Source organism: Boleophthalmus pectinirostris, unplaced genomic scaffold (genome assembly GCF_026225935.1).
Source record: "Boleophthalmus pectinirostris isolate CB_2022bp ecotype Guang Dong unplaced genomic scaffold, ASM2622593v1 HiC_scaffold_7, whole genome shotgun sequence".
Classification (NCBI taxonomy): domain Eukaryota; kingdom Metazoa; phylum Chordata; class Actinopteri; order Gobiiformes; family Gobiidae; genus Boleophthalmus; species Boleophthalmus pectinirostris.
Genome location: NW_026571473.1, coordinates 27,920,224 through 27,939,949, shown reverse-complemented (window position 1 = coordinate 27,939,949; position 19,726 = coordinate 27,920,224). Strand labels below are relative to the sequence as shown.

Sequence of the window (19,726 nt, the reverse complement as noted above, 5' to 3'; positions counted from 1 at the left end):
CAATTAGGCCACTGACAATTTGCATAATGTCTAATGTAACTGCATTGTTCTATACGGTAATGGCATTAACACTCATCTGGAAGAGTGTCACCGGAACCAATGAGGATTCTGCATCAAATTCAGACATTGTGGAGAGTAGGTCTGTGGTTTGAATCGCAATACAGATGTCATTGTTGGAGTTGGTGGTGCGATTCCAGATCCCGCAGATGAATACTGTTGTTGTGTCCTTGGGCAAGACACTTAACCTACATCGCCGCCAGAGATTAGGGCTGAACAGGACCTTAAAAAGAGTTAAATCTTGTTTTAAGTGCGCTCCTATGAACTTATTCCTCCTTATTTGAAGACATAAATTGCAAATCTAATGTACTAAAGATTTAAACTCAATTTTTATACTGATTTACATTTTTTATGTGTATATGTATATGTATATGCAGTAAAAGTCCAATCCAAATCTAACCTTGTACTTTAGTCTGGTGTTGTCACGATGCTAAAAAAAACAATGCAAACTTGATTTCGATACTAAGGAATACACTCGATACTCAATACCGATTCTAATACCGCCATGATAATAAAAAATACTCTTTATTTAGACAATAGAAAGTCATTTTCAATATTAAATTGTAGTATTTTCTTTGATATTCCCATGTGGTCATATCTGTGTGTGTGAATGTGACTTTTTTAGTATTGATGCTTGCTCAAATGAGTATCTAGTTTCGATACGAGTTTTAGTATTGATTAGTATCTGATTTTTGATACTTTTGACAGCCCTTTAGATCTCAAAAACAGTGATTCTTGTATTTGTTGATATAGGAAGTTAAAACAGTTTTATTCTGTGAGCCAAACTGAAGGCACACTAGCGAGGCTGAGACCAAAAGTGATTTTCCATGTAAAACTTTTCTGTGTAAAGATTTCTTAGACTGGACAATAATGGTGTAACGATAGGCTAAAATCATATTTGATTAGAGGTGTGCAAAAATACCAATATATCGTATTGTTTAATGTGATGATACAGTATCGATATCGTGGGCTGCTCTATCGATATATCATCAAGAATATTTTTTTGGTATATTTTACAAAATTATTTAGTTAAAGCCACAGTTTTGTTGCTTGTTTAGAGGAAGAAAACTTGTTTATGCGACGAATTTGACATTTTCACTGTTTTGATGATTAAAATATGCGTTATGTCTTAACAAAGACTTTTAGTATCACAGACATGATTTAGCCTTTACTTTTATTGAACCGAATCGAATTGATTTGAAATATACATCGTATCAAATCAAAAGCTCACTGTATTGAAATATGTATCGTATCGTGGCCTGTGTATCGAGGTATGTATCGTATCGGCAACTCCTTAATGACACCCAGCCCTATATTCGATTCACTTTTTGGTTTAGTGAGGTTTGGTATATTTTCAATTCATTTTCGCTAGAGTAAAAATCTGAAGAAATACAGTATGTTGCATGCATAAAACCCATTATAAAATATACAAAGCTGGATAAACTGTGTATACCCATGTATGCCTGCATTTTCACACTGCTGGATGGTGATTATTTTCAGTGCAAAACTGAAGCAAAACATATACGTATTTTTGACACCTTTTCACAAGCCAAATCAGACACTGTACGAAGTCAAGGTTAACTCACTGGCTCCACATTGGGCACTTGTTTATGTTTCTCATCATGTTAAAAAATGAGCACTCTGGATTGAAACTTGGTTCAGCAAAAAATTAAAGATCCTATATTACGCAAAACTGTCTCTTGTGAGCTTTAAGTCATGTTTGAATATTGTTACTTCATCAAAAACATACCTGGAGGTGCATTTTGTTTCATTTACACATGTTTGAGTAATCCTTTAATGTTAGTGTGTCTACATTTCCAAAACTCATCTCCTCTTTTTTTTTACATTTAGTTCATTAGAGATCGGCAGTTCATATCGGCATATGGAGTTTCAAAGCACACGGAAGCACTTCCTGTATTAAGTGTTTTCCACAGTGTTTTGCTTTTTGAGAAGAACTCAGCCTCAATATGCTAAAAAAAATAGCGCAATATGGGACCTTTAAGCAACGTAAACATAAAAACACCTCAACCTCAGTGTCCAACAACTGCAGTCGATAAAAATACACCATCCCAGTAGTCGTGCACTATTGGACCTTTCCTGTTGTGGGGAGAGGATGCTTAGGCAGAGATGGGGGAAACAGCTGTGGCAGAGCTTGGCATCTCTCCTTCGAATAAAAAAAAAAAAAAGAAAAGAAATGAATGGTGCAGATTCAGCAGAGACAAAAGTGTAAGAGTTCCTGTCTGCAGAATGGAGCTGGATCACAATCAGCATAGGCAGGTACAACAGCAGGATTCAAAATGAGGACTACAGTTTTCTAGTCACAGTCACGTACACTGCTCATTAGGCCCGCCACGATAATTACTATATTGACTTATCCTTCAATATATGTTAGATGGAACAATAATTTTGGGGCTGACTTCTTTGTACTAGCGATATTTTTGGTGTTTTTGTGTACTGTGATCAGATTTGAGCTGTGGAGGGTTGAATAAAGAACTTCTACGGCTCATTATAGATACTAATTAATTACTAAAGTGACTCATTTTGCTATTTGTTTATTTATTTATTGCATTTTGTGTTTTTTAACTATACTATACATTTAGAATATTTTGTGGATATACTTGCTTTGGGGTTACTGTCTCAGTGGTGTAATTTTTTCAATATTATCGTCTATATTTACTTCAGCAATATTAATCGTACTACAAAACTACTACTACTACTACTACTGCACAGTACTTTCTAAACATTCATTAATTTTCTTCAAAATAACTTATAATGGATGTTCACTTTCAAATGCCATATATGAGTTTGTGTTTGACTTATGGGTTTTCATTGAAACCAGCTGAAGAAAGTTTTAAAAAGTCAAATTTTCCATTAAATGTTTGTCTCAATATTGTTTCCTAAAATATTTGAAAGATTTAAGTACATGGGCCATAAATTAGGGCTATGATCAACTAAAGAAATTCTTGCTTGACAAAAAATTTAGCACGGCAAAAGCTCTTAAAACCTTTAAATATCTATGATTTGACCCAAACTACACTCACAAAAGAATAACTACTGATACAGTGTGTAGAAATACTGAAATTGTGTATTTATGTGAAAAAAATGCAGATTAAACTCATTATTCACTCTTCAGTAAGCTCATTTGTACCTTGCAGTGGTTGTCCAATACAGACTTGAATAGATCCTTAAAAAACAAATATAATAATTTGTCCACTAATAAAAATTTTGGTCAACTAAGACACTATTATTCTATTAAAGAAAATGACTAAATACAACAGAACAAAAGTAATTTTTAGTAAGGCTAAAAGATGAATCGCAATTTAATAAAATTTGATTTAGAAGGGACGCAAATCGCAAAGACTAACATTTTTTAAGTACCATAAGTTCTTCCACAAAAAAACTAAATATCTATCTATATGCTGCAAAAAAAAAACCAAAAAAACGAAGAATAAAGAATTAAAATTAAAACTGCTAACCCTGTAGTTTAGATCTCTGAATTCTTGTATTGGGTTAGTCTTTTTGTCAGTTTTTCTAGATACATCTAAAATAAGAACTTTGAACAGAATCTTATCATTAAAACAAAAAACACAAATCTCAATGTTAACACTAGTCCGAAAAATCGCAATCCGATATTTCTCCTAGAAGCGTTCCCAACCCGAACATTTACTTTACCAGAAGTACTTTTTCTGTGTCAAACAGTGAGAAAGGCCAAGGTAAAGTCAATGAACTGAAGTCAATGCAGTCACTCCTCCACCACTGCTACCCTCTCCATATAATCAAACCTGCGCCTCATTTCGCCTTGTCAAACACTCTCCACGTAGCCCCCCGTTCGCACCCTGCAAAAAACAACATTACATCACCCCCAACTAGTCACTCAGAGATGGAGCGTACCCTCAGGCCTGAAACTTAAAACTACGCAAACACAAGAGAGAACCGGGCTTTGTTGAGGTTTCGTCGGAGGGAGAAAAAAATTTAAAAACTGAAACGGCGTACGCGAGGAGGTGCTGCAGTTATGTTTGACACGATTGGAGATTTATGGTGCTGGTGAAGTGTCTGGCGAGGTCAGCGTGGCTCCTTTTCCAGATCAGTTTGTCAAGAATTTGTTATCTGATTCGTGGAGAGGGCTTCATCCATCAGAAGAACGGAGCGCCTTTGAAAACATACAGATCGCGTTACCCGGACAGCTCTATTAGACACGTAAATAGCAAACATTTGGATTGGACTGTGACATGATAATTGATATATCCAGAAAGGGCACGGCGGAGTGGCTGTTAAGTGCGGTGTAGAAAGAGAGAAAGGTAATGAGTGAAGCGGAGGAGAGAGGGAAGGAGGGGTAAAAGGAGTAGCCGAGTTAAATGGTCACAGTGATCTCGATTTAAAACGATACAAAGTGCAGAGTATATTCATTTAGTGCATTTTGTTTTATGTTATTGCAAGTGGCTGCTCATTCATTTCTGTAATGTTATGAAAATATGTGAAAAATTGCTCAAATAGTATTTCCGTATTATTTTTGTTCCAATTACATGCGCGTATTAAAACTTAAATTAACTTTTATGTTTGGATTAAAGAAGACATTGTGCTTGTGTCTCCTGTACAGTTTTAATTTATGACAGAGCTTTTCAATAGGTGAGGCAAGTCTCCCCTGGGGGGCGCCAAAGAGCCACAGGGGAGGCGCGACACATGTGGACTAAACCAGGACTGATTCCAGAAATGGACCAGGACTAAACCAGGACTGATCCAAGGACTGGATCAGGAGGACTAAAACAGGACTGAACTAGGACTAAAAAAGGACTAAACTAGGACTAAACCAGGACTGAAACAGGACAGAGTGTCACGACGGGCTCGAAGGTGCACCCGCGTAGGCCGCTGGGTGACCATGGACAGGACACCGACGCAGAGCTCCACACTTGATGGGGTTCAGCGCAGCCGTTGCCTGATCACGCTTTGCGGACACCCTGCTCCACGGGTTTGGGGTTCTCCCTCTCTCTCTCTCAAGTCCAAGATTAGTCCTGGTTTAGACTTGGTTTAAACCTGGTTTAGTCCTGTGACGTACTGATGTTCAGTAATGTTAAAAGTAGCCTCAATTAGACCTGCATGAAGTTGGAAATTATTTGTTGTTGCAAAAATCTTTTATGAAAGCACTTTTAAAAAAATATGAAAATACAATATTTAAAAAAAAATATATCATCAGCTGTAATTGAAACTCATCATTGCCAAGAACACAAAATTTGAAATATCCCTGATCTATGACATTCGTGGATCATTATAATTTCCACATTTTAAAATCACAATATTAATCTAAAATAACTTAATAAAAGAAATAAAGTCATACTTCTGTGTTAAAAAAACTGCAGTGCCCAGTAGGAGCTGGCTTGCTGTAAAGATCATCACAACAAAGAACCCTGTAGCTGTCGGCATCTCCTATGGATCGCTGCAGATTATATAAACCAGCATCTTTTTTTTTTTCCTACTTGAATTGTGGATTAAGAAAATAAAATTGCAGAGTGAAGTGAGTACAGAGCAGTGGGCATAAACCAGTAGCAGTGAAAACTGGGGCTGATTGGAGCAATGACGTGTTGAATACAGAAGTATAAAGATTACTCAAACCTGCATGAGTCACACTAAATACAACTGCGAGAGGGTAAATGAGAAGAGGAAATGACTGGTTAAAAGTTCCAAAAAGCATAATAAGTCCACTTTAAGGCTGCTAATGCACAGTAATTGATTATACGCATAATCATTTTTACAAGTTTTTCACAACTCAACAAAGAACAGTTCAAATGTTACGTATGTGAGTCTTAAAATTTAGATTTTTTTGTATATATTTTGAGACAATTGACTGTACAAACAAATCGAAAGGCAGTTGGATACCAGTTCAAGTGAAGATTCTTTCTTCCTAAACCAAAACTGTAACCTAAACCATACTCTTCTCTGAACCAGTATTTATTAAAATAACTAAGTCTTTATCAAACTTAATTCGAATGGCGCTTGTAGTTCACTTAAAACTATACAAATCAGCGTAACAACTTTTCCACAACTCTATGAGCCTTTTTAAAATCACACATTCCACACAAATTCTGTAACAAAATGAATATGTTTTTACACTCCAGCCTCATCTCCGATCTGGATTCGTCTCTCTGTTTCTCACGGACAGAATCGTGGCCTCGGACGTGAAAAATGTCTTTGCTTTGAAGTGTGTTTGGACCGGAGCAGGTACAGAGGAGCGCCCCAGACCTTAAATCAAGCGCTCTTTCCTGTGCGTCTGCGCGCTTGTTTATACAACGCAGTATTTCGGAGTACCATCCCACTTTTCATCGCAGTAAAAATACACACGCCGGGGGGTCAAAAGTTCAAGCCCGGGATCAACATCGGCCATTGTGTCCCGCAGGTGCTGTCAATGTACGGCTCTGAAATGTATATGTACACGCGCGGCGGGCTAACACTAACAGTTGTAGCTAAGAAAATAAAGCTAGTTGGTTGTTTTATTTATTACGGCAACTGCAGATAAAGTAAACAACAGATAATTTGCAACAACATGTGAAAAAAAAAGCATGGTAATCTATTTTTTACTTTTTAATAAGCAGGTAATTCTTTCTAACGCCATTCAATTCAATAGCGGTATTATTGTAAACATAGTTAGCGTAGCATAAGCAGTTAGTACACAACTAGCTTCTTATAATGAATTTATCCAATACTAAATTTAAAAAAAATTAAAATAATTTTATACACACACAAAAAATTGTCAATAAAATTACTTATTTCATATATCTGTGCTGATAACTTGTCAAATGATGATTTATAAATACATGGCTAAACTTTGTCGCAACTTAATACATAAAAAGCACTCATATAGTAAGTATAGTAAAATACTGGAGGACAGTATTAAAATTCTAGCAATTTCTAACAGTAATTCATATTTGAATCATCTTTAATTATCCATAACTGAGACGTGAAAATGAAGTCTTCACAATATAAACAATACTGAATGTGTTGATGTCATACTTCCAGATGGGAAACAGGAGCTACTTTTCCCGAAAAACACTGTACGTTACCATGAAATCTCCAAAAGATAAATTCACAAACATTGAACCTGATCATTTCTATTAGTGACTAGTCCCAAGAACTCACTCTGTTACAACAAAAACCTGCATTTGTGATCTGTATTAAATATTTTTAGCTTAAAAAAAGTCATGATGTCATCTGAAACCAAACAAAACCTGATTTTATCAGTGGTGGAAGAAGTACTCAGGTTTGTTACTTAAATAAAAGAAGAGATACCGGAGCAAAATAATACTCAAGTAAAAGTATCACATGAAAATTAATTAAAAGTATTAATGTACTTAAAGAGTAAAAAGTTCAAGTATTTTGCACAGAGTTTGAGCTGTAATAAAGTTTCAAATGTAGTGATTTTGACTCAGATTTGTGCTGAATTTTGTACAACAGGAACCACAGAATTTTTTTTTTCTTTGTATACTTTTGTTTGCTTGAACTACAAATGTGTTAAAAATAAACTGCTCAGCCTTTTCAGCAGGTCTCAAACTATAATTAAAAACACTTTTCAGTCTAGTTAAAAAATGTCCTTTCCTTAGTTACTTTCTGCCACTGCATTCTATAAAATATAGATGTAAAAAAATATTCAGAGATAAAAATAGATCTTCAAAGAGGTGATAAACAAACAAAACTATTTCCTCTTAGCTTCCTCTTTCCACCTCACCTTACAAACTGAACACAAGATGCGGCGCAGGCAGGAAAAAGGCCCCGTCACTTTGTACGAGAGCCCACGAACTCTGGGTGAACCCTGAGCGGAGCGGGGAGTACGGCTCGGAGCTCCACTCTGTCACTCCCCCTCCACCAGGAAAAAAAAGAAAGTACAACAAAACGTATAGACAGAGGAGACAAGCCAGCAGCATTCAGAGAAGAGAAGTATTCCATGTGTGTAGTAAAAGTACTACAGTATCATATTATTATTAATTGGAAAGTAAAATGTAATCTTATCACAATTGTACTAAGAAAAAATAAAGTACAACCAAACGCGTAGACAGAGGAGACAAAACAGCAGTATTCATGACAAGAGAACTATTCCATGTGTAGTAAAAGTACTGCAAAATCTCATTAGTATGTGGAAAGTAAATCGTAATCTTATCATAGGTTTACAAGATACTAATCTTGTCATGTATACAGTTAGTACTACAAAAAATACTAGTTATACTACTGCTAAAAACTGGTACTCTTGCCATTAATTAGTACTATAACTGTTGCTGGTTGTGTTAAAAAAAAAAAAAAAAGTAATCCAAATTGTAGTCTATAACTCGAAAATATACTTGTTATTTTAGTAGAAAGCAACCAAATTTTGGGATATACTGACAAAAAAATCACATCTCTGTATTTTTTTCGATTATTCCAATAAAAAAACTTCAGACGATATTTTGGGAATCCATCAGAACACAAAAGTATAAATAAAATATGATATAATAAAAGTTAACCCCTTTATGTTTTATTGGCCCATTTTATTGGCTCTTAGGCGAATACTTTTTTTGAAAATGATACATTTGACTGACTGGACCAAACAACATTTGCATTATCCTTTTTTTCTTCCATTCTACTTCTACCACTACTGCCTTTATTAGTACTATTAGTAGAATTTATAAACAATATACTCAATTATACTCAAATGGGACGATAAAATACTATGAGTAAGTTACGCATTTGCCCCCAGAGTCAGCGGTGGTGGTAAATTACTTAAGTACATGTTCCCATTAACATGTTTGCGGTTTGGGTCAAGAGAGGTACGGGAGGTCCGTGGGGGGTCGAGGGTACTACAGCGGGGGGCCTGAGGGGGAGTGAAGGAGGTGAACTTGAGAGAAAACAAAGTCCAGACGAAAAAACAACATGATCAAATGAACAACAGAGGAGTGATGACGCCTGGAGGTCAAGCGTGAGCCACGACAGAGGGCGCAGGTACGTCAACAGATATTTTTTTTATACTTTTATTGGAGAGCTACACAGTTTGGTCCTGGTTCAATACGGGTTTAGTCCTTATGTAGACTTGTTTTGGTCCTGGTTTAGTTCTGGTCTAGTCTAGGTTTAGTCTTAAGTGTGTATGTATGTGTATGTGTGAATGCGTCCATGTAGGGCTGCATAATATATTCCAAATTTACTGTATTCTTAAAGCTACAGTATGCAACTTTTTAACCAAAACAATAGACTAAAATAATAAAAGCATGTTATTTTCCCAGTGGCATTAAAAGTATCTAGGTCTGTAGCGAAATTTCCAAAGTACAGTATCGTTTATCGTTCTATTTCTATGGAATCAAGCCACCTATATAAAGTTACATAATGCCTCTTTAATATCAGCTAAAAAGAAATTCAGTATAACACAACTAACATTTTACAGATCTTTCCAAAATGTGTTTGTAGTTGTAAATGTGTTGTTGTATTTTAGCCTCGTTTTGGTCGTGGTTTAGTCAGTTGCTAGTGGGACATTATTTGATTTATTACTTACAACACCCAAGTAAAAATTATAGAAAGAATATTGCATTTTTTTCCTCTTGTATTTCTTTTTTTTTCTTATTTTGACTCTTTGAGAATTTTTGAAAAACTGAACGAGGACACAGCAGCTCTAGATCAGCTTGATCAAGCTTAAGTGACAATTTGACAATCAGCAATCCACACAAGCAGTGACAAAATTTACTAATTATTTCAAAAATTTCAACTACTAATGTTATATCCAAAAAATTTTCTCCAACACCATCATATACTGAAAGTACACACAGTACCTGTTGCCGGTACTACACACTACACACTCATGTTACTTTGAAATACTGCATACGGACAGACTGTACTTAGCAACGCCTGGTCTAAGACAGCTACTGCAACTTAGATCGCAGATGTTCTCTTTTACACATTCGTAGATCCATAGCTTCAAATCCAATCTTAATCCAATTTTTTATTTAAGAAATTAATCCACAATGTGTCAAATTCATACACTGTCCACACACTATAAAAACACATCTTAAAAATTACAAAACGTCTCCATTCCAGTTTACACGTTTTCATTACTTCCTCCATTCAAAAATTTGAGTAAATTCAACCCAATTAATTCATTTATTTAATTCTGTCAGTTTACTTCACCCAACATCTCCGTAAACATGCAATAGCTAAGTCCCATTTGTAGCCCATTAATATCCACATGCTACACACAAAAGACTACCAGAATCCATTTTCAAAATCAAAAACATGGCTATTTTGGACACATCTCTGTTACATTATTCTCATACCAATTATAAGACACACTGTTAACATCAGCCAAAGCAAGATTCCAACGCGCGGTACTGCCAAGACACACAATGGAGGAAGAGGCATTCAGTTGTCTTGACAGTAACTCGCGAGGGGGAAACCTGCGCGTTACAATAGCGTCAAAAAGCCTTATTCTTATTTTGACACCATAATTGATAAGTTCCATTTTGAGGCAATTGTGCGCAGTTTCCATATTGTGAAGGAGTTTGAGCGACTTAAGACGAGAAAGGAAACACATGTCAAGGAGAAATTTATGCTCCGATTGTGTTGTGACTGGGAAAAAACACTTTGAAATTTGGCTAGAAATAGAAAATTACGGCTTTCTGGTAAAATTATGTACTTTGAACAAGATTCAAGTGATAATAATATGAAATTTGCCAGGTTAAGTTGGAAGATTTGACACGTTACAGCAGCCTGGTCGTATGTGAATGTGAATAAAAGAACATACCTGTTTTTTCCTTAATTTCGCACAAAACGTTGAAAAGAGCAGGCTTCATCCGGTGGCAGTTCAGAGCATGTTTCCTAGGATAAGAAAAATCAGATATTATAAGATTTATTAACCAAAGTGTACTTCTAAAATGTACTGTATTTCTAGTCATTATGAATTCACAAGATTTGAAGTGTACACATAGGACTTCACTTATAGCTTGGCTAATTTAATTTCCACATTTTTCAAATTTTACATGAATTTACTTTATTGGTGTATATAATTATGCAATATAAGAAAAATTACCAGAAGGATTTTGACTTGTGTCTTACAGCAGATATGAAGATGCCAAACTCTTGAAAAAATATTATGAATTATGAATTACATACAATAATTATATTTTAAGAAACAATTAATGTAAATAATAGATTTACAGTATCAGTAACTGGAATCTTGGACCTAATATTGTCTTATAATTTTTCATATGGATTACAATGTGCCACTATTTTACGCTATATTTATATTCAGAAGCCTATTGCAATACAGGAGACTAGAGTAGATGCTTCTCGCTCTGATAAATTTCTACTGAATTGCAGATGTATGAATTATGTATTACAAGCCCAGAAGAAGTTGAATTGCATTTACGCGCAAAAACAAAAATCAATAATTACGCATCCGATTTAGATTCATATTTTATCCATTATTCAAAATCTTACGTGCATTAAGTGGTCATTATGAAAAGGTGGTTTAAAAAAAAAAAAAAAAAAAGAATAAAAATCAATTTAATTTTTTAACGTCATAAACATCATCGAGAACCAATCGCTACGTCGCGGTGTTCTAATAATTTGCGCGCCTTTTTCGGAATAAACACAAGTTCGATCCACGTTTCCCGGGTCTTTTCACGCGCTATCAATGCCCGGGCAGTGCGTCTCTCTTTACCTGGCTTGCGCTTCATCCAAACTCTGATCCGTGATGGTCATAATCTGCTGCAAAATGTCTCCAATGTCCTGCTTTCTCCCGTCGCCGTCCGCTCCGGAGCTCTCCTGCATGTGCTGCGGTAGACCCGGATGCCCTGCCATGCCTACCCCGGTGTGAGAGTGCATCAACCTCGCCTGCTCGTCCATCGCCTCTCCGTCTCCGCTCAGAGATTCTCGCAAGTCTTCTCGGTGAGTGAGTGTGTGAGTGAGTGTCGGCGCTCCCGTAGCAATCCTGCACAAACGCATGCAACAAAACAAAAAAAAAAACACGCGGGAATGTGGCTGGCGATGCTCCCGTTTGGATGCTTTCCTTCACCGCACCGTTTGCCGTTTTACAAAATTGACTCTGTCTCTATCTCTCCTTTTCAGCTGTGAGATGAAGTGCTTGGCTGGAGTCGGCTCAAGCTGTGCGTAAAACCGCTGCTTCCCGCGATCAACACTCACGGAACAAGACGAGTGGCTTCGGAAAAAATTCACGAGTGAGTGTCTACGCGAATCACCCCGTATGGATTTATTGGGCTGTCTCCATCATCTCGCTTTTGTCATAGGGAGTACAGTAGTGCAGGGGCATAGCAGGCAGCAGCCCACAACGTGAAGAGTCTAACCCCGCCCACGCCACATGATTGGGAATATAGGACCACTTAGCCCCACCTTGAGGCGAACCGTCCATCATTGCACGCTGCACTGTATATAGGTAAAGGATGCAGAGGAGATGGATAGCGCGAAGGGACAAATAAATAATGTAGTCTACCGCTAGAAGAGAGCTTTAGTTTCCCCCCTTTGACCCCCGTGGACCCTCGCTGCATCCGCGGGACACCACTCCATCTCCGAGGCGTGCCAAGAGAAAGAGAAGCTAAGGAGCAGGAGCAGGATAGTATGGCCTAGACCTTTCATTTATGTAAAGATAGAGAGATTATGAACGGAGAGAGTTATAGCTGGACAAGAACATAATTCACTGATGAAGAAAAATGTCACAAAATATTGATTAATTTCTATAGAACGTTTAAAGATGCAGTATGTAACTTTTCCGGTGAAGGGTCCCCCGCAGAATGGTGAAATTTTGAAGCACAAAACAGACATCGCCTACTGTAGTCAACGATCATTTTGAACTTTTACTTTATGCCACTCAAATCTGATATCATATTACAAAAATAAACAATTTTTTTTGCTAAGAAAATGTATACCTGATAAATATTTAGCTCCAAAAGTATATAGTTCCAGCTTTCAAATATCAAATGAAAACTTGATATAGTAATTATGGTGTATATGTTGATAATAATGATAATTGACAGGTCATATCTGTGGAGAGGAGACCCCACAAAGAGAAATAATGAATGTATTTTGCAGCATTTAAACACTTGTAATTAAATAAATGTATGTAAGTTTAATGAATACTCTTCAACAATCCAGGAAAAGCAATATCATCTCACTGGAAAAGCTGAATAGTGAACCTTTTGTGATAGTTACAATATGCAAATTTGCTTATTATTTTTCATATTTATTGTAATTTTGACTTACATTAACTCAAAAACTTGACTTGAAATTCATTGTATTGAACAGTTAAGCTGTGTTGAGCCTGTAGACAGCTTTTACAGTTTTAAAGACTCTAGTTTAGTGAATAGTGGATCAAATATGACAGGTAGACATTTATTTTCAATGGATTTTTTTGTATTTTGGTATTTGATTCTGGTTTAATACTACTACAGTTTAGATGTAATTCCAGTGATTTATCAAACAGATTATATATTATACACACGTTGAAGGAAAGATTGGAGAAAATCCATCTGACTTTGCTTAAATTATGCAATATTTAGTGAAAGAGCATAAAACATTAAACTGTATGTAGCTTTCATAGGAAGATATGTTCTCCCACAGTGAAAAATTTGCATATGCATTACATTTCTTACAAGCTTTTATGCAGTCTATCCAACTTCCATCACGAAAATCTGCACAAGCTTGTCCAACCAATGTTACTGTAATTTGCAGAACATCTATACAGCAACAGTATCAAATGTGAAAAACAGAACAGTTTGCAGTGCGCCAAAGTTATCCCTCACTTACCTTATGTATTCTGAGCATCCTGGTTGTTCGCTGTGTTAAGTTTATAAGCGCTTTTATCAGACTTTAAATGCTATTCTCAGATGGAGATAGTACGCAGCAGACTTATTTTGACCTCAAGAGTTGCTTAGACAATCTATCTTTACTGGGGCAAGAAAAGTGTACAAGGTTTTTAAGTATTTGATTTTTAAAGGTCCTATATTAAACAAATGGATTATTGTGAGCTTTAAGCCATTTTATAATGCCATTACCTTCTCAAAAACATGCCTGGAGTAGTGTTTTGTTTCATTCACATACGTTTAAGTGCCGTATTTTTCTGACTATAAGGCACACCAGATTAGAAGGCGCATTAAGCGAACTAATGGACACTTGAGACTGATCCCTTAGCCCAGGCGTCCACGATCCATTGGCAGATTGTGAAGTAATTCACCCGACGTTGCCTCCCTGTCTTGGTGAATATGTTTGGTGAAATTTAGCTTTTTTATTTCCTATGAGGAGGACTCAAATATACACTGAGTAATAATGTGTTTAATGCAGCTTTGTGCACATTTGTTTACATTTTACAGAAACGAAACTTAAAACCACATGGATAATTTGCATAAACTACAAGCGCTGACAAAAACAGCTTGCTCCTTGTGCGCTGATGCTCTCACCTTCTGTCAGACTCTGCGAGGCTCCTGACTACAGTAGGCGTAATGCTCTGACAGTCCATCAAGCGGTGCGGCTTCATAGCTTACCAAAGTTGTGCTAAAACATTTTGACAGATTTTTGAGCGCTGTGTAGCACATAAAATCTGTTCAAGGTTAGTAAGCACAACCGGAATTAATACATAAAGTGCACCGGATTACAAGGCGATTGTTGAGAAAATTAAAAGATTTTAAGTGCACCTTATAGTCTGAAAAATATGGTAACCCTTTATTAATAGTATGTCAACTAGTATATCCTAGCAAAGCTCAAAAGTCTCTGTTCCACCTTGTGATATCATGTGGTGGTAGTTTTCAAGCAAAGATGGGCAATTCCAGGGCTAAAATCACCCAAAAAATTCTAGTGAAGGTGTTTGGAGTTTAAAAACACAGTGACAACACAAGAGAGTGTTTTCTGCCTGAGAGAAGAGCTAAATATGCAGGATTTGTGTGTTAAACAAAACAACAAACAAAACACAACTCCAAGTATGTTTTTGAGGAGGAATTACAACATAGATCTTTCTCTAATATTAATACTCTAATCTCTAAGCGTACTTCCTTCACACTTTTGTTTTAACACGTCTTACTGTGTTATAGCTGTCCTAAGCAGTGTCCGCTCATGTTTCCAGGTAGGTCTCCCTCTCGCTCGGCTGGTTTTTGCTGGGTGCTCTCGTGTAGAACCGGTGACCCGTGCAGAGCAGTGAAGCAGGGACGCCCCTTCCCCGCCAGTGCAGTGTGTGTCCAGGCTGAAAAGTGTGCTCCAGGCCCAGAGATGCTTCGCTGGATGTCTACAACCAACAACATCGAGAGAGGGAGAGAGATGGGGAGGAGACAGAAAGAAAGAGAGAAAGACAGAGGTAAGGAGGAAAGAGTCGGCAACAAAATAACCTGGTTTAAAAAGTGTCATTCTGTTTGGTATGGCTAATCTGTTCCAAATAGGAAGTGAGTATGGGCACGCTTCCGGCTCCATCGACTCGTTCTGCCCCTCTTTCTGCAACTGCTGCTGCCAGACACATTGTTTTGGTCTTAAAATATTCGTATTAACTCGCTGTACATGATCCTGGTTCTTATTTCGATATTTTGTCCGTAAATCAAGACATGAACATTAATAACAGACAAAATAGATGCCCTCTTTTTCCGAGGTCGCTCTTGCCAGCATTAGCAATAGATTTGATTGACAGTGTCGCTAAGTTGCCTCTACTGCCTAAACCAGTGCGAAGAGGCGTGTACATTCAACATCCTTGCTTTGGATTGGCTCTGCTTTGGTTGCTATGATACTCATGGTCAGAATTCCAAATATGAAACTCGGCTCCAAATTCGACCCTGTAACCAAAGCCTCGATGAGCTTAATTTGACTGATGACGTCACACTTTACTTTAAAATTTCAAACTCAATTACAGAACTAAAGAACTTACTTGATACCGATTTTGATACACAAATAAGAATTTTAAAAGCTTTTCAATACAGAGGAATAGTTTCTTTGCTGTACCATGTGGTCTTAAACTAGGGCTGCGTTCCGACTGCAGCCTGAAGTGACTCAAATCCGATTTTTTCACCCCTATGCGAACTGTATCTGATCTTTTAATGACACAGATCAGATTTTTTCAAAACCAATACATATCTGATCTGATATGCAACTTCAGTCTGAACAGCCAGGTCGCATTCATCCCACCTACAGGCTCACAAATGTACACAAATGTCCTTCTCGTCATATGAAAATTTCCGTGTCACTGAAGCAGTGCAGCACATATCAATCCCTCCACTCTTGGCTGCGACTCTGCCCCACCACGTTCCTTTCTACGGACGTTGCTGCCACTACCCCACAAAACACCATGGCCAAAAACCTCATCCTCTTCCTTCTCTATCTCTTCCTTTAAACAAATAAGCTGTACATGTTCTGGCTCCGGTACGACACCAACTTCAAAATCTCCAGGTGCTCAGTGCTCGTGTCCATGTTTAGGCTACTTAGGTAAACACTGAGCACGCGTGCTGTGACGTCGTCGTGTCCTCCAGTGCACATACGGGACAGTTTTGGGGTGTTTAAAATTCACACTGGAGATCACATACAAGTCACATTTAATTGGAAATGTGAACAAACTTGCAAAAAAATCATATTTCACAAAAAAATCTGAATTGAGCATTAACCCCTGCAGTCTGAACAGAGTCTAGTTCTGACAAAACTCAAGAAGAAACTGTTAAGATGAAACTGTTCAAAATTGTATAAATTTTTGTGATTTTTTTTGCAGTCTATGCTATCTTAATGAGGTGTCCAGAAAACATAGTGCATCTTTAAATCATTACACATTGTTAAAAAAAACTTCAACTTAGCATAATACAGTAGCTTTATTGTTTATCCCAGACAGTAGAGTTAGTGAAAAGCAGATACTAATCGAGACTAAAACTAGTATCGAAACTACCAGTAGATACTCATTTGAGCAAGTATCAGCACTAAAAAGGTCACAGGACAGAAATTAACCTTTCCTGAATAGCTTTAGAATGATCTTGAGTTGTATCAGAACAAGTATAAGAGCACATAGACTAGTATACGCCCATGTACCAATATAGAACCTACCTACCTGGACCTGGACTGCACAGATTTAAGACCACATGGTGATATAAAAGATGTTGCAAATCACATCCTATTGCCTAAAGAAAGAGTGTTCTTCATTTTCATCACGATCTATTCCTCAGTATCAAAATCAAGTGTGAAATTTTAGTACTGTGACAACACTAGTGGCAAGTTTATTTCTGTACTTTCTTGTTCAACACCTCTCCAAGAAATGAAAAACAACACCTTTAAAAGCACTTTTGTTTGAATATGAATGAGAACAAAGTCTAACCTAAAAAGTGCGCGTTCCTCCCTCATTAAGCTCTTTCTGTGCTGGTAGATTTCCCATGCACCAGCGGGGCTCTCCACCGGGGCCGGCTGTGGGGCCATTAGCATATTTGAGTTTGAGACTGGGTTGCGGTGACATGTCAGACGCTCCCGGTAAACCTCAGGTGGATCTGCTGCCTCTATGTAAATGTGTGGAGGAATATGTATGATGGATAATGCTAAGTGTGCTAAGTTTGCGTGCCATCTGCTCACTGGTGGAATAATGAGAATACCTGAGGGGCTCCGTGTTACTGCAACATCCGTACCCCTCCGAAACATCTGCTCCTTTACATTAGCGCCGCATTTAGGAAGCTAAATATATGCTACGACTGCGGGCCATACAGTGAGCGCAGGAAATCACACTACTGCAAGTATTAGCAGATTAAACTGATCTCATGGTGCTAACAGCTAGTAGTTGTCATGATGCTAATGTCGCGATGATAACAAATTGTAAATGTGTTGTAAAGTGGCGCTGTGTAGCTTTTCTGGCGGAGGGTATTGTTGTCTCTGAATGTTCGACAGTGTAACATTAAAAGTTATCTGTCTTCATGGAAATAACCAGGGTCAGTCCTATGATTCAGAGTCATTTCAACCTAGGATCCTTTGCACCATGACCTCTGCATTACATCTGTAGTCAACTGATGCTGGATAATAGGAAAAACTAGGATAAAATCTGATGCAACTTGATGATAAAGGAAATGTGGGAACATAGGACCTAATTATTGGGGGGGCAAAAAAGTTACAGGTTTGGTTTTTGAGAGGTGAACCTGCTCATTTTTTTTCTTCTTATAACATTAAAAACATCTGTACTTAAATAATGCAAGACACATACTGTATATTTAATAGACCTTCCAGACAAAGATTTTAAATAAAAAAAACATTGAACCTCATTTTGCAGACAGCATGTTATCATGAAACGAAACAATGAACTGAATTCCTATATACAACTTTGTCCGTATTACTGCTTAAAATGTAAAAGATTGAAAGACTATTGAACTTTATGTCTATAACACATGTTTACTAGAGATGTAACAATAACTGGAATATCATGATATCGTATCGTCAAAGTTCTTATAATATCATGGACCATCACAATATATCAAATTACAAATCTCTTTGCTTAAATTAAGAGTTATGGTGCATCAATAGCTAAAAAAAAAAAAAGACAGAGAGAACTACATAGACCATGATCCTTTGCACCATTTAAGTGCAGACTACAAGAAGAAATAACAGTTCTAAGTACTTTTAAGTCTTAGGTCTTTGGATTAAGTCTTGTCAAGGCATTTTAAGAGGAAAAAGGAGCATATTAACACTTTTGTTAGTCTCCACAAAATATCACAATAAAAATCGTACCGTGAGGTTCATATCGTGATGATATCGTATCGTGAGACTTGGTTATCGTTACATCCCTAATGTAGACTTATATAGAACTTGCATGCAAAAAAGAATTGCAAACAGTAGTGGTGGCCATGTATAGTATAGTAGCATAGTACCCGTAGTATTAAAGTTCGCTGCTTTTGTATTATAGTAATAGGATAAATAACAAACTTATATGTTGCAGTAAAAGTCAAAGTGTACATTTCCTAAAATAGTAATTGTTACTTAAATATCATTCAACAATAAACCTGAGAAAAAAAACAAACAAACATGAAACAGGATGGAGATCGACTGATATGTTTTTTTTTAATGGTCAATACTGATGTTTCAAATCCAAAAGAACCAAAACCTCTGCCAATATTTTTAGAGCCGAGTTTGATCATTTTCCCCAAAAATATATGATTTGAAATGAATACTAACATAAATATTGCCTGTACTTTTTACCGCTCTGCATAATTTAACTATAATAAGGAAATATAATCTCAATAGAAATTACTTTTAGACATCCGTAACCCTGTTTTACTACTAACCCATAATCCAGCTGTGTAGTCTCATTTTGTGAACGCCATCATCTCACTAAAATGTTAAAATAAAGCTTTATGCAGCAATCGGTGAGCCCAAACCGGAAAGTAAAGGCAGTAAAGGCAGCTGATACACAATTTTTATAACAGGATGAAAGAGGAGACTAAATTTTACTACGATAACAACTGTACCACAGCGTCCTAGATTGGCCCCTTATGTGAGTAGCAATGTGTCCTCTTCAGCCTGTTTTTTATAGTCTTAACTTCAGCTACTTTTTATATACTGGTCAATACAATGTTTAGAGATAAAATAACTGAATTTTTTTGCAAGTAACAAAATAGAACAATAGCACAGATATTACAATTTCTATAACAGCTCTGACAGATTCTAGTTGTGTAAAATAGCATTCACACGACTAAGTTAGCAGGGACAGTCATGTTGAACTATAGTGGCA

The 19,726-nt window shown here is 36.8% G+C and overlaps 1 protein-coding gene across 5 annotated transcripts in view; it reads right to left on the bottom strand.

The window, feature by feature from the left end:
- LOC110154791 (pre-B-cell leukemia transcription factor 1-like) overlaps positions 1-12,243 on the bottom strand; it is a 150,696-nt gene extending 138,453 nt beyond the window's left edge. For all 5 annotated transcript variants that reach the window (XM_055165074.1, XM_055165073.1, XM_055165075.1 and 2 more), the window contains exons 1-2: positions 11,720-12,243; positions 10,802-10,875 (exon numbers count right to left, since the gene is read on the bottom strand). In XM_055165074.1, coding sequence (XP_055021049.1) covers positions 10,802-10,875; positions 11,720-12,003 — 358 coding nt within the window. In that variant the 5' untranslated portion in view covers positions 12,004-12,243. The remainder of the gene's footprint in view (positions 1-10,801; positions 10,876-11,719) is intronic.
- Between the last annotated feature and the right edge of the window lie 7,483 nt (positions 12,244-19,726).